The sequence below is a fragment of the Diceros bicornis genome, chromosome 31, assembly GCF_020826845.1.
Source record: "Diceros bicornis minor isolate mBicDic1 chromosome 31, mDicBic1.mat.cur, whole genome shotgun sequence".
In the NCBI taxonomy this organism is placed as follows: Eukaryota; Metazoa; Chordata; class Mammalia; order Perissodactyla; family Rhinocerotidae; genus Diceros; species Diceros bicornis.
Genome location: NC_080770.1, coordinates 11741436 through 11755207, shown reverse-complemented (window position 1 = coordinate 11755207; position 13772 = coordinate 11741436). Strand labels below are relative to the sequence as shown.

Genomic DNA, 13772 nt, shown 5'->3' with positions numbered 1-13772 from the left:
CCAGGGAACAAGAAGCTGGAAGGAGCCTAGACGTGCCGAGTAAGAGAGAGACCTAAGCTTCGGAGCAGCAGGAGGAGCCAGGAAGATCCAGAGAAACAGAGACATGTCGTAGGAAGGAAAAAGGAGGAATCTCAGGAAGCAGAGACAGAGGAGGGGGGAGAGATCTCCCCTCTCCAGGGGGGAGAGGAAGGAAGAAGGCACCCTGGAAAATGGTCAAGACTACAGAAGTGGAAGAGGCAGAGAGGGGGAGATCCTGGGAGACTCCAGGAAGGGGAAGGAGAGAGGAAGGACAGGGAGGAAGGAGGAACTGCTGAAGGAAAGCCCCGAGGAGAAGGGGAGGAGAGCGGGGGAGGATGGCTGGAGTGGCAGCTCCCAGGGCCCCAAGAAGGGCTCTTTCTACGTCATTGTCCTTGAGCCTCCCCAATGTCAGTGCCCAGCCAGTTGGGCCTGCACACCCTCCTACGCAGCCACAGGTGCAGGCGGGCATGATGGCAGGCCACCAGCCGGCTCAGGCCCCAGATGCTCCACTCACCCAGGGCAGCCGGCCCACCTCTCTTCCTACCAACCTGCCACCCCTCCAGGGGGTGAGCCAGGGACCCTCCTGGGTCACAGAGCAACAAGACCAGGAGGCTCTGGGACTGTGTGTGGTCCACCCTCTCCACTTTACAGAGGGAGGATCAAGGTCCAGAGAGGAAATGGTGCACGTCCAAGGTCATATAGCAAATGAATGATGAGGCCAGATGCAGAGGGCTCGGGGGCTAAGTCCCAGTGGTGCGTCCTGTTCCCTCCTGGGCAAAGCCAATAACAGGAGACAAAGACAGGTCTTTGTTGCCAGCAAGTCAGTCCCTGATCAGTCTAAGCCCTGTGGAGTGTGGGGTGGCAGGTGGAAGGGAGCCAGGGTAGCCAGAGAAGCAAAGGAAGTCACCATTTATGGAGCACTGAGTGGGAGGGTTCTGCATGGGTTATAATTGCAGCTAACATTATTGAGCACTTACTAGGTACAGTGTTCCAGCCACTTAAGACATTGCATGCAGGACCTCACTTAATCCCTACGATAACCCTATAAGTATGTGTTACTGTTATTCCATTATGGGGGAGAAACTGAGACTTGCGGGGTTGAGTAACTGGCCAAGTCCGCAGGCTAACAAGTGGCACGGTTCTAACTCAGGCGGCTGGCCACTGTGCTGAGGACCCCTCCACCCCGGCATTATCCGAAGATGCTGAGACCCCCAAGTTCCCAAGATCCCAGCCCAGCCCTGGCAGAATCTAGGCCCCAGAGGCCAATGCGGTTACAGTCTTGCATTGCGGGGGCTTCTTGTGGCTCAAGGGCGGAGGGCAGTGTCATGAGGTCCTAGACTGGAACAAGCCCTGTCTTAAGGCGCTACAGTCTGGGTTCTAGTCCTGGCTCTGCCACGAACTTACTGTGTGACTTTGGGCAGATCATTTGCCCTCTCTGGGCTTGGTGCTCCCATCTATGTTATCAAAGGCAGAACCAACAATAAGAGTGAGTACACACATGGTGCTAACTCTGCGGCAGGCCCGGTTCTAGCAGTTTACATACATCACTCATCGCATCCTCCCAGCAGCGCCCTGAAGTAGGTGCATTATTGTCTCCATCTTACAGATGGGGAAATGAGGCAATGAAGGGTTAAGCAACTTGCCCAAGGTCACAGAGCTGATCAATACATGGCAGATGTGGGATGTGAACCCATTACTTTTGATCCAGAGCCCATGCTCTGGCTGCCACTCTGCGTTATTTCTCTAATGGTGCCCCAGAGACGTCTGCCTATATCCCTCTGCACAGGCACACAGGCCATCAAGTTTCCACATGGAGGTACATACACTGTCATGTGTCTGTATGACATGACATGCTTGCTCATGCTTCCATCCCCCCTCCTATGCTTTCACCCCATTTCTGTCTCAAATGGCCACACTCGGACATACATTTCCACCTTAGTGCATTCTGGCACCCAAGAACAGGCCAACTCCATCAGGTCCACACACACGCACACACATGTCCCCCTTTGTGGGAGCTGGCTGACTTATGGGGGCCCTGCACTATGCTTCAGCACATAGCCACATGGTGGTGATGTGAGCCACCACACCCCTTCTCCTCTGCCCCCCTCTAGTGCCTGGGTGGCTCACACGTCACATCGCACACCTGTCGGCACCCCCATTCACGTTGCCTTCCTCACGCCTCTCCCCGAACAGAAGCGGGCACCTTCTCCAGGCAGGAAGCAGGCACAGGCCCAGCCTGGCTCCCACGGTCTGAAGATGCCAGCCAACCCGGGGGTGGAGAGGGAGAAAGAGGCATGGACCAGAGGCTCTGGGGGGCCTGGGGTCCACGGTTCTTGTCTGAGACTAAGCCCTCCCTTAGGTCTGAGTGCCAGAGCTGAGCTCTCAAGATGCTAGAGATGCCAGCCCCTCTTTCTCATTGCCAGATATGGGGTCAGATGGGGGACCTGGGGACAGAGGGTCTGCCCATCACTCCCAAGCAGGATTGTGGTACCAGGAGGGCTTCTCTGGCCAAGTTACCACTGCACACCCCCCCCCAACCCTCTCCCTGGTCCCTGCTCTCTCCTCCCCCTGCCCAAGCATCTCAGAGTTCTGGGTATTTTTAGGCCTCAGCTGACAGGCTGTGAAATCGCTCCCTTCGCACCTCCCCAACCAGGCGGGGGCTGGAGAAGGAGGAATGGGGTTGGGGAGGGGCACACAAGCCAATTCATCAGGCTCCTCCAGGGCCGTCAGGTGCCAAGCAGGGAGTGAGGGGTGCCTCCCCTCGAGTGAGAGGATCCTTCCATAGTGCCTGTAGAGAGGGAGAGGAGACAGGGTGGGAAGGAGGCACTACCCCGCTCCAGGGACTTGAGAATAAAGCCTTTGGGGGACTCCTCGAGCACTAAAGGAGGCACTGGGGACACCCTTGAGTCCAGCTCTGCAGCCAGCACTCCCTTCTGAGCGACAGGCTGAGAGACAGGCTGGCTTGGATCCTAGTGGGATACAGGAGGCACTGGGCAGGGTATCCCAGTGGTTAAGACCTAGGCTTTGCAGTGAGGCTGACTTGAAATCTCATCCCTGCTCTACTGAGTGACCTGGTGAGACACTCCACCTCTCAGAGCCTCAGTTTCCTCATCTGTACAAGTGATAATGATCTCTCCCTGTGGGACTGCTGTGAAGATTAAACGAAATGATGTATGTGAAGAACAAGGTGGTCTGTGGACCGTCCAGGCACTGCTAGGAGCTTCTCCCTTGCTGCCCTAACCTGCAAATCTTCCTAATTGCTCCTTCTCAGGGCTGCCTTTCTTACCATGATCTTTGAGGTGGGGCTACAGTTCAGCCAGGCATCAGGGTCTTTGGTGCCTACCTGACCCTCCCCCCAGAGGAACAAGTCCCCCGTTAAGGTGGGTAGGCAATGGAGACCATCCTTGCCCCCCTACTTCCTGCTGCAGGGCACACACACACAACATGTGTGCACACGAACCCAAATACCACCACGCATGTGTGCTGCTAGCGCCTGGGTATGAGGGTATGAGCGCCTGGGATGACCCCTGAGGGAAGTGGGCAGACGTACCTAGGCCCTGCTGTGAATGGGCCCCTGTGCCAGGGGCCGTGGGCACAGAGAGGGGGGCGGGTTGCCGTGGAGACAGGTTGGCTCTGGTGGGGCTCTGGAGCTCAGGCCTGGCAGCTGGAGCGTAAGCCGTGTGGCTCCCCCAGGGCCAGCCCTGATGCCCACGGTGGGGAGTGGGGTGCAGATCCAATCTTTAGGAGCATTAACTGTGTCCACTGGGCCCTGGGCCTGCCCACCTTGGCTCTACATCCCTCCCTGGAAAGCTTTCTCTGATACCCCAGCCCCCTAGGTAAGCCCCCTGGGGGTGTCCATTCATGCCCATCCGCACCACGCTGACTCCTGACTGCCCATTACCCACCACGAGCTTTCCAAGGGCAGGCCCCAGTCCAGCTGGACGCTGCAGACCTCCTGGTGTGGGTGGATTCAGCCCTGGGCACGTAAGAGACCAAGGAGGAGCTAGGCAGAGGTGGGGACAGGTACGTTAACAGCTGGGACTCTGGGTCCATATACCTGCCAGCCTCCAGGCTCCCCACTCTCCACTCTGCTGCAGAGTTAAAGTTGTTTACAGAGATCCAGGAAAGTCATCCATGGCTCTCCACTGCCCTAATTAAAAAAAAAAATCCAGTTTTGCTATCGGAATGCCAGGACCTTCATAATCTGGCTCAACCTACCTTTCCCAAGCCTCAACTCCTGCTACTGTCCCCCAAAAGCCTCCCTTCCCGCCACGGTCAAGCACCCACTGTGGCCTCAACTGGCTGAGACCCATCACACCTCCAGGCCACCGTGTGCTCTGTCCCCACCACCCCGAATGCCTCACCCCTGCCTGCTCACATGGCAAGCTCTTATTCTGCCTTCAAGACCCAAGGCCCCGGACCCAAAGCTCACGCTCTTGGGTCTGGCGGTGTGGCTGGAATTCCAAACCGACTCTTAACTGCGAGTCCCCCCTTCCCGGGGTGGTCTGAGGACGGACGAGCTGACATCCGTTCTGTGCTCGGAACAGCACCTAGCACACAGTGACACTCAGCTCATCTTTGCTGTTCTGATGGTAACTGATGGAAGCCGCCTCGGTGAAGCCCTCCCCAACTCCCATCCACCAGGGCTGCAGCAGGCATATCTTCCTCGACGCTTCCAGCCCCTTCATCCCACATGTCAATCACTCAGTGCAGGATGATGTAGATGACAGCTGCCTTTGGCTAGTGTTTACTATGTGCTGAGCTCTCTGCTGAAGATGCTTCCCGCCATATCTCCCCTCATCCTCCAACCCCCTGGGAGGTGAAATCATCATCATACCCATTTAACAGAGGAGGAAACTGAGGCCAGTGGTGGCATAACTTGCTCCAGGGACACAGCAGCATCTCTGCCAGAATTCAAACAGACAGCTGTTCAACTCCAGAGACCTAGCTTAAGACAGCCATCCTCTGCTGCACATAAGTGCTTAGTATATACTGAGTGCTCCACAAGTAAGAACTGGCTGTTATTGTGCTATTGTTATTATCAGGGGAGGGGATGGGGTGTGTGGAGTGACCTGGGAGGGACAACCTTAGGCTGGACCCCCTAAAAAGCATGAGACCTCCATTCCTGGAGAAAGAGAGGGCTCAGAGGGGCCTTTGGAATGCCAGGGATGGGGTTCAGGATGGCAGAGAGGTGTGCAGGGAAAACCCAGTATCTGGACCCAGTGGACCTGGGGAACCTGAGGGATGCTGGAGTGAACAAATGCTCTGAGGGGCTGTCGCAGGCCCAGGTTGAGCAGAGGGGGAGAGGGCCTGCCCTGTGCTGGCTGAGCTGGCTGAGCTGGCCACCGCTCTCCGGCCCCGCTGCCACCACCCTGTGGTAATGAGACGGATCCAATTTGTACCCAGGGCCCCACCGGGAGCAGCTGCCGCGGCAGGGTTTGAAGTAATTTAATTGGACACATTAGCCACACAGCTCTCTCCTCCACTCCCCTTGTGCAAGGCTTCACACAGGCGCCCCTCGTGGCCTCCCACGCCCCATGCCACCCTACCCTGGCTGGGGGCAGGTGCAGGCCTCCCCAGCTAGCACCGTGAGGCCCCCACCTGCTGGGACCGACCCCTTAGCACCCCTCCTCTCTCATTCCGGGGGCTCCTGGGGCTCTCAAACCAGAAGGCTGGCTGGGTTCTGCAGGCCCCAACTTCTCCCCTTTCTCTGACCCAAGCAACAACTATGGGAGCCCCCTGGGGTGGGGGTCAGACCTCTCCCTCCTGTCTCCACTGATGGGCAAAACGGGTCACCTCCTTCTCTCCCCCAGCCAGCCCGAGAGCCCCCAGCTTCCGGCACTCCAGGAAGGGCATCAAAGGAGCAGGACCACTACCAAGATGGGGGGCGGGGTGCAGTTCTCTCAGGACTCCAGGGAAGGGGTGCGTGCATACACACACACACACGCATGCACAGAATCAGACATAGTCACAAACACACAGACGTGCCCAGCTCGACCCAGACACACACATACAAACACACGCACGCTAACAGATGCACACGATGTCGTGGAAATGCCCGTATCCATACACACCAAAGCTCTAGCACCCCCGTCCCCACCCATGGATGCTGCACAGCCAGGTGAGGCCCTGCTCCCAGCAGATGGAGGCCTTGGAGGCAGCCACGCCGGCAGGTAGGAGGGTGTGGCAGGGGGCAGATGGGGTCCCTGGAGGACACAGGCCCTGCCTGGCTGGGTACAGGGCCAGGGGAGGCGCCCTCCCCAACGTTTTCCATCACAGCTCCCTGCGCACCTCACGCACCTCGCTACAAACACACTCATTAGCTGCTGTTTACAGCGGGCACGGCACTCAGATGAGCGCAGCTATTACAGCCGTCCACCTGCCGCCCGCCCGCGCACGGAGGTACACACACAGCACAGCGCTTCTCCCCACCGGCCCCGCCCTCCCTCTCCACCGGTCCTTGGCCCCACACACTCCATCCCGCGAATACATCAATTCCCCAAACATCCCTGCTCTCGATACAAGTCGGCTCCCTGCCCAGCCCCACAGGCGACACACCTCTGCCAAGAGCCCTTTCCAGGTGGATGCTGCAGAGCCCCCCCTAGAGCAGGCCCGGCATGCCATCCCACCTTCCAACCCACTGGGTCCCGAATTCCAGGCGCTGGCTCTGGGCGCCATCCAGCTCCTTCCACAGGTCCCATGCTGTCTGCCAACTCCGTTCCAACCCTTGGGGAATTCTGCTGGGTGAGACCAAAGCCCTGCCCTCTAGACACAAGCTGGATGGGGCCCAGCAAGGCTGCCCCTGATGCCTGGAAGGTCAGGAACCTCCATGTCTAGGCAACTGGCACAATCCGCCTGGCACCACCGGCTAGGGTTCCCTGGCAAGGCAGGCGGGCACCCGGGCTGGGCCTGGCACAAGCTGGCTCAAGCACCTGGCCAGACCAGTGACCGCCCCAACAGAGAGCTGACCTCCGCAGCCGCATGTGCCACCTGCCAGGCACTGCCCATGGAACAGGGGGCTGGCTCCATGTGGGGCTGCCCTAGCCTACCCAGGATGCCTCGGTGCCTCTGAGGAGCCTGTGCAGCAACTGTTCTTCCAGCCCAGTCCTCAGCTCAGGACGGGGCCTCCCGCCCCCCATGGGGTTCCCCTCCCCACTCCTCTCCCTGCTGTTCCAGCCTCACTCCCTGGGGGCAGCAGTTATTGAAAACGGTCCATCAGATTCAATGAGGATTCAAAGTTCCTGAGAGAATAGGGGGTGGGTGGGCGGGGAGTGAGGGAGGGTAGGGGGAGGAGGGAACCAGCCACTCCTCCTCTGCAGGTCCCTCCAGACCTCCTGCAACAGCGCGGCCGGAGGGGTGAGACAGGGACAGGGATGGCCCTCCACTGGCACGCTATGCTGCCTTCAGCCCCTTGGGGCTGAGCTTGGGGTCAGCCAGGAGCAGGGCCTGTCTTTGCTCACCTGACACCCACCTGTTCCCCTGCCTTCCAGCTGTCCTTCGCCTGTCACCTGCTGGCGTGTATGTCCCACCCCAATCCAGCCTGCTCTAGCCCCCCTTCCCCAACCAGGAGGGGCTCTAAGGCTGTCTCCCTCCCCACATCCCCCAGTCCTTGAGCGCCCAGCTGGGTGGTCAAGCTGTCCCCACAAGGCCACAGAACAGCATGACCCAAGGCCAAGGAGAGGTCCTGTCTCCAGGGAAACACTACAGCTTGGAGGCACTAGCTACCTTGATCCATGCCCCACAGAAGCCATCCCTCCCGCCCTGCTCAGCCCAGGTCCCCCTCCCGGCCATGGCCTGTTGGAAGATCATTGATCTTCAGTTCCAGACTCTGACCCGAGCCCAGGATGCAGGCCAGGGAGGCCTGGGCCTGTACAGACGGGGCAAGGGGGCGCGGGGGGCAGAAGGGTAGATGGGGTTGGAGGAGAGTTTGTCAGTGAAGTGGTCTGACAGAGTCAGGCCTCCTTGGACTGCCCCACCCCCAGCCCAGGTCCCTAACCCTGATGGCCCTCATAGCATACCCCTAATTCCTACCCACACATCACCCAAGAGCCTCTGCCCCTAACTTGTGCCCAGCGGGTGGAGGGTTGGCCTGGACAATCTCATGGGTCCTTCTGCCTTGAAAGAGGAGACCCACTGCACCAAGGACCTCTGTCCCATGCCATGTGCCCCCACCCTCCCTAAGAATGCCCTGCCCGGGAAAGTTGCCGTAGGGGGCAGAGCCTATTAACAGGTGGGACAGCCGAGACTTCAAGCACTGCCACCCCCAGGGACAAGCTCAAAGAAGGCTGGGGGCAGGGCAGGCAGCCTCAGGACCTGACCTCTCTCCCAGGCACGGCTGCACCAGCCGACTTTCCCTCTCTGGCCTTGCACACTCGCTCACCGCAAGGTCACCTCTCCCTCCCTCCCTCCCTCCCTGCTGCCGTCCTGCCTGCCACTGCAACGCTGACCCCTGCAGGCCTGATGAGGCCCTGCCCGGCCTGGGGACAAGTGGTCCAAGGGACACAGACAGGCCTGGCCAGGGGAGCTTTGGGACGGACAGAGGATGAAGGCTGAGGGCAAGGAGAGGGCTGCATGTCTATGGGAGGGGGCAGAGGGGAAGCTGCAGGCATGGCTGAGGGAGGCTGGGCAGAATTGGGAGCAGAAGCCCATGGGGGGGGTGTGGGAGGGGGGCTGGTCTTTCCTCAGCCAGGATAGAGCAGGAAGACAGCTGCTTGTGGAGGGTGGGATGTCAGGGCCCCAAGTGGGGAGGGAACTGCACCTGTTGAGTAACGGTGTTAACAGTAGGCTGAGCCCTGTGGGGACTCACAGAGTGAGTGGGATGAGGGAGGGGGTACCACAGGGACCCTCTGGAATCAGCCTGGGACATGGAGGAGCAGGACACGACAGGAGATTAAAAATTTTTTAAAGGATTGGGCCGCAGGTGTTCCTGGGAGCGGGATGAGGGGATCAGGATGTAAAAGGTACTGGCCCCTGGGGGAACAGAGGGACAGCCTGAATCACACAGAAGTTAATTTGAATATCTCACTCCCACCTGGTGCCAGCCAAGAGGGAGATGGGGGAAAGAAACTGGAGGACACCCAGCCCTGACTGGGGGAGCAGAGTCTGGAGGGCCTGGGGTGAGCTAGGTGGGGAAAGGGGAAGTCTGGCCTGGAGCTGTAGGGATTCTAGGAGGTGGGTGGGGATGCCAGGGGGCACCAAGGCCAGACTGAGGTCTCTGGCCCCTCAGAGATCCCCAGGGGACCAGGATCAAAAGCGGACTCTGCTCTCTCCAGCCTATTTCTGACCCCACCCAACCCAGTGCCCACACCAGAGAGAAGGGAACCTCAAGCCGGCCTGTTTCGCAGTCAGAGCTGCCTCTGCCACAGGCACTGGTGGGCCCCGCAGCTGCAGCTGGAGTGGGCAAGACAGGTCTCCATCCCAGATGGGGAGGCCCATTCGAGGAGGGGCAGAGGAAAAGGTCTGGGGGCCAGCAGCACTGCGTTCCAGGCCCTTTGCCCAGAAGATGCCAAGCACGTCAAGTTGGCCTCCGCGGAGAGGGCAGAGGGGCTTGGAGTGTGCTGATGTCATGGTGCCCAGGCGTGGGAGGGAAGGGGAGAGAGGGAGAAGGGATGAGGGCAGGGCCCTAGGCCACTGGCCTAACAGGAAGGGGGATGCTGCTAGCCTGGCAGGGCAAGGGTAGGCAAGTGTCCTCACTGCCTCCCCCCTTCCATCCTCATACCCCAGAGCTGGGCTCTGAACTAAGCTCTTGGCTTCTGAGAGGGTGATCCCAACAAGAGAATGCCTCTGCCCTCGTTCCAAGTGCTGGAGGCTGGCAGCCTCTTGGGGGAAGATGCCAGGGTAGGTGACCTGGGTACAGACAGATGAAGGGAGGGGGTCTCCAAACGCAATGTCCCTTCAGCCATCACCTAGAGGACATTCATAGATGGGCGTGAGGTTCCAGAGAGGGAGACTGAGTCTCTTCCACCCTGATACCTGAGTGCTCAGTGAGTGCAATGGCTGGCACCCAGTAGGTCCTCCTTAGTGGACTGGGGCTGCAATGACTTTGCGGGTGAGAGCCGACTCTTCAGGAGGCAGAGACAGGCTGAGGCTGCCCCTAGAGGGAAAGAGTAAACGTGGGGCTGGGGCAGGAACAGGCAAAGTTGGTGCCCACTGGTCTGCCCTCAAAAGCCTTGGGCTCTGGGCCCCTTCTGTGGAGGGTCTCAGAGGTGTCCCTCTCCCCAGCACCCCCATCCCCAGGTCAGGGTGGCAGGCAGTAAGCCCGGAGACTCTTCATCTGGGAGCAAGTCTTCAGGCTGGGGTGTCGTGCTTTTACCATCAGAGAGAAACCCAGAAATGGAGACCCTGATGCCAGAACTAGCAGACTAGGGGTGCTGGGTCTGGGGTGGGGCACCGCCTGTGGGAGCTGAGTCTGAGCCTGGGCAGGAGCTGTGGGGGACCTGCCTACAGGTGGGCACTGTGTGAGGAGGCGTCAGGAACCAAGGAGGAAATGGCAGAGCAATTTCCCAAGGAAGGAGGAAAGATTCCTCGGCTTGGCTTCCAGGATGCCTGCCGAGCAGACGTGGGCTCCCAGGCCACTCCCCGGGCTCGGGAGAAATGCAAAGGAGTGCGGCCCCTCCCCCTCCCTCCCCCGAAAGGACTGGAGTGAGTTTGGGGTTCTTTGCTTCCCCCCTCCCCAAGCCCAGGAGAACATTCCCCTGGCACCCCTATTCTCACCAGTCTCTGCTCTCTTCCCCTTCAGTATACTCCTGCCTCCCTCCTCACCGCTCCTGCAGCTCCCCACCCTCCCAGAAGCCCCTCTCCCCTGCCGCTGCACCAGATTCCCACTTGCCCCCTGGCACCCTCTCAATTCACAGTTGGCACCGCCGATGTCACTCCGCTCCCCTGTGCCCACAACCTTGGCCACAAGCTGCCCGGGATCCTTGCCCTGGGGTCCCCCAGCGCTGGCACCCCCAGGGCTCTGGTGCTGGGGACCCGGGGGTGCCTCTGAGGGCAATGCCCGGCTCCCGCGGGGGGCAGCGGCTCCTCGCTCCGCCACACACGTTGTCCTTGGGCTGCTGGGGGTGGCGGGGAGGTCCTTGTGGGGACACTGCGAAGCCGGCGCCCGGCATCAAGCCTGACAGTGCCCGGACTGCAGGGGGCCGAGGTCCGATCCGCTGCCGCTCCAGCCCGCGCCCCCGGGGCTGCGATGACCGCGGGGGGAGTCCGTGCGGCTCCGGCGGACAGCAGCCCCGGGCTGGGGCTCCGAGACGGCGCCGGGCGCTGCCGCCGTCCTGCCCGCCGGAGCGGGGCGCCCCAGCCCGCGCGGGGCCGCGCTTACCTGGGCTGGCCGCCTCCGGGTCCCGGTACATGGTCCCCTCGTCGCCGGCTCCCTCCGGGCTCCTCAGAGCCGCCCGCGGCCGCGCGCTGCTCCGCCGCCGCTGCAGGGCATGGGGCCGGGCGACCCCCGGGGGCGGGTCCGAGGGCGGGGGCCGCGCGGGCTGCACCGAGCCGCCGAGCCGGGGAGCGGGGGCCGCCCGCCAGCCCTGCCGCCCGCCCGCCGAGCACGCTGCCGCCGCCGCCGAGCCTCCTCCCTCCGGCCTGCGCGCCGCGTGTGCGCGCCGGAGCGTGTGTGAGTGTGTACGAGGCCGTGTGTATGTGTGTGTGTGAGCGCGTGTGCGAGCGCGCCCGGGGCACCGCCGGCGCCGCCCGCCCGCCCGCTGCCGAGCGCCGCGGCCACCGCCACCGCCACCGCCTGCGCCCGCTGCTGCCCGCTGCCGGCCGCGCGCCGCACTGCAGCCCGCGCCCGCCGCCGCCCGGAGCCGCCCCGAGGGCACCGCCGCCGCCCCGCGCGCCCCGCCCCCCCGCGGGGAGGGCACGGAGCCCTACGGCTGGGCTTTGCGAGCCACACTGCGCGACCGACCCGGCCGGTGCGCCCCCGATGGCAGCGGCTTCGAACCTGGCAGGGCCGCGGAGCCGGCCACCTCCTCCGAGGTGCCCTTTGACTCCGCTCCAAAAGGTGTGGAAATCCACTCCTGGTTTTCCGCTGAGTGGCGGCTCGAGGGCGTCAGCTCCGGGCTCGACACAAGCGGCGGTCCCGGGAAGACGGGCTGGTGTGTGCAAAAACCAGGAGTGGAGATTGTGCCGGCGCTGAGCCTGGGTCCGCCACTCTGGCCATCCGCGGAGCTTGCACACAGCTGGAGCGGCAAGGTCTAGGATCGCCACCTCGGTGGGGACGAGGACTACTGACCCTCCCCACTTAACCCAGCCGCACAAAAGAAGGAAACAGACCTTTCAGCTTCTGCTCATCCCTGTCCTGCACCGCTCCTCCACTGCCCCCCCCGCTTTTCCTTGATCCCAGCACTTCAGTGGGTAGAAAGGAAACCCCTCTTTCCTCTTCCAACTCTGGGGCTCTCTTGGTCCTCTCTGCCCTCTGTCAGCTCAGCATAGTCCAAATCAGGTGAACTCTAGTTCTCCTTTCTCTCCAGAGTTGGAACTGTTTGATTGGGGGTGGGGGGCGTGGAGAGAGGGTCCTTCTCCCAAGGATTTGAAAGGCCTGGAACAGAACCATTGATTTCAGGTACAGAGACCTCCCTGCACGCACCTACACACCTAATCAGCTACACCACCTGCCTAACACACACAAGCACACAAACACATCTCCCACACAACAAGATAGACACTGCAGCTTCACACAGGATAGGGCCTGCCCCAACCCTGAACTGAAGGAGGGCAGGCAGGACAAAACCCCCAGGCCTGCCGCAGCATCCTGCCTTTTCCTCCACTGAGAATGCAGTTTGAGGGTGAGCCAGGCTTTCCAGAGTCAAGAATTCCCACTCCCACCCCAAGAAATCCACTTAACTGACTTTACACTGCACAGTTGACACCCAGCCACCCCTCTACCTTCCCACAGTGCAGTAGGCAGCCAGCACCCGTAGGGACAAACCTCCGTCTCAAGTCTCCCCCAACGCACACACACCATCCCCTTGAACTCACATGGAGCCTATTACACACACGCACACACCTCCACCCACAGTTTTTCCGGTTGAGAAACAGATAAAGAAATTCCCCCAAGCAAACCTCCATGAAGACTGTTCCGGTGGAGAACAGATTTCCTTGGATTAAATGTTCTAATTAAAAATGGAAGGGAAAAAAGGCATCTGTAGGTTCTAGCTCATAATTCCTCAGGGGGCAAAAATCTCAGCCCTCAGCCTCTGGTCAAGGGCCATTACGTTTCATAGACCCGCGTGCAGCCAAGAATCCAGAAGCTACCTATGTGCCCCTTTTTGGCAAACCCCAGAAAGCTGAACCAACGGGCTGGGACTCCAGGGTCTCCAGCCTTGGTTTGTTCCTGCTCCCTCCCTCAGCTGCCTCTCTCATTGCCCCAGTAAAGAACAAATAATGCACCCCTTCCCACCCCTACCCCTTTCACCCCCTCACCCCCACCCCTGTCATCAGGGAACCACACAGAAAGGTTCCCCGTCCAGGAATCTCCTCCCACCCCCCCATCAACCTGAGAGTCCAGAGAATTCATCACTGCAACTCAACAGGTCTTCATGAGCCTCTCAAATCATGGAGTTTTTCAGAGTTGGCAGGGAGAAGACATCTGAGAGATGACCCAGGCCACCCCTCAGGTGACAGATGGTGAAGACAAGGCCTCTAGAGGGGAAGGAACTGACCCAGGGAGCTAAAGGCCCCAGAGCTGACAGCCCAGGGAGCTGGAGAGAGAACCAGGAGCAGAAGCCTTGATCCTGAGTCCTAGCCTTTTTCGAACCACT

The 13772-nt window shown here is 60.6% G+C and overlaps 1 protein-coding gene across 4 annotated transcripts in view; it reads right to left on the bottom strand.

Moving 5' to 3' along the window:
- The window catches only part of SYT7 (synaptotagmin 7), a 58781-nt gene extending 47078 nt beyond the window's left edge, over window positions 1–11703 (bottom strand). For all 4 annotated transcript variants that reach the window (XM_058526713.1, XM_058526710.1, XM_058526711.1 and 1 more), the window contains exon 1: window positions 11336–11703. In XM_058526713.1, the coding sequence (XP_058382696.1) occupies window positions 11336–11366 (31 nt within the window). In that variant the 5' untranslated portion in view covers window positions 11367–11703. The remainder of the gene's footprint in view (window positions 1–11335) is intronic.
- Window positions 11704–13772: the final 2069 nt, after the last annotated feature.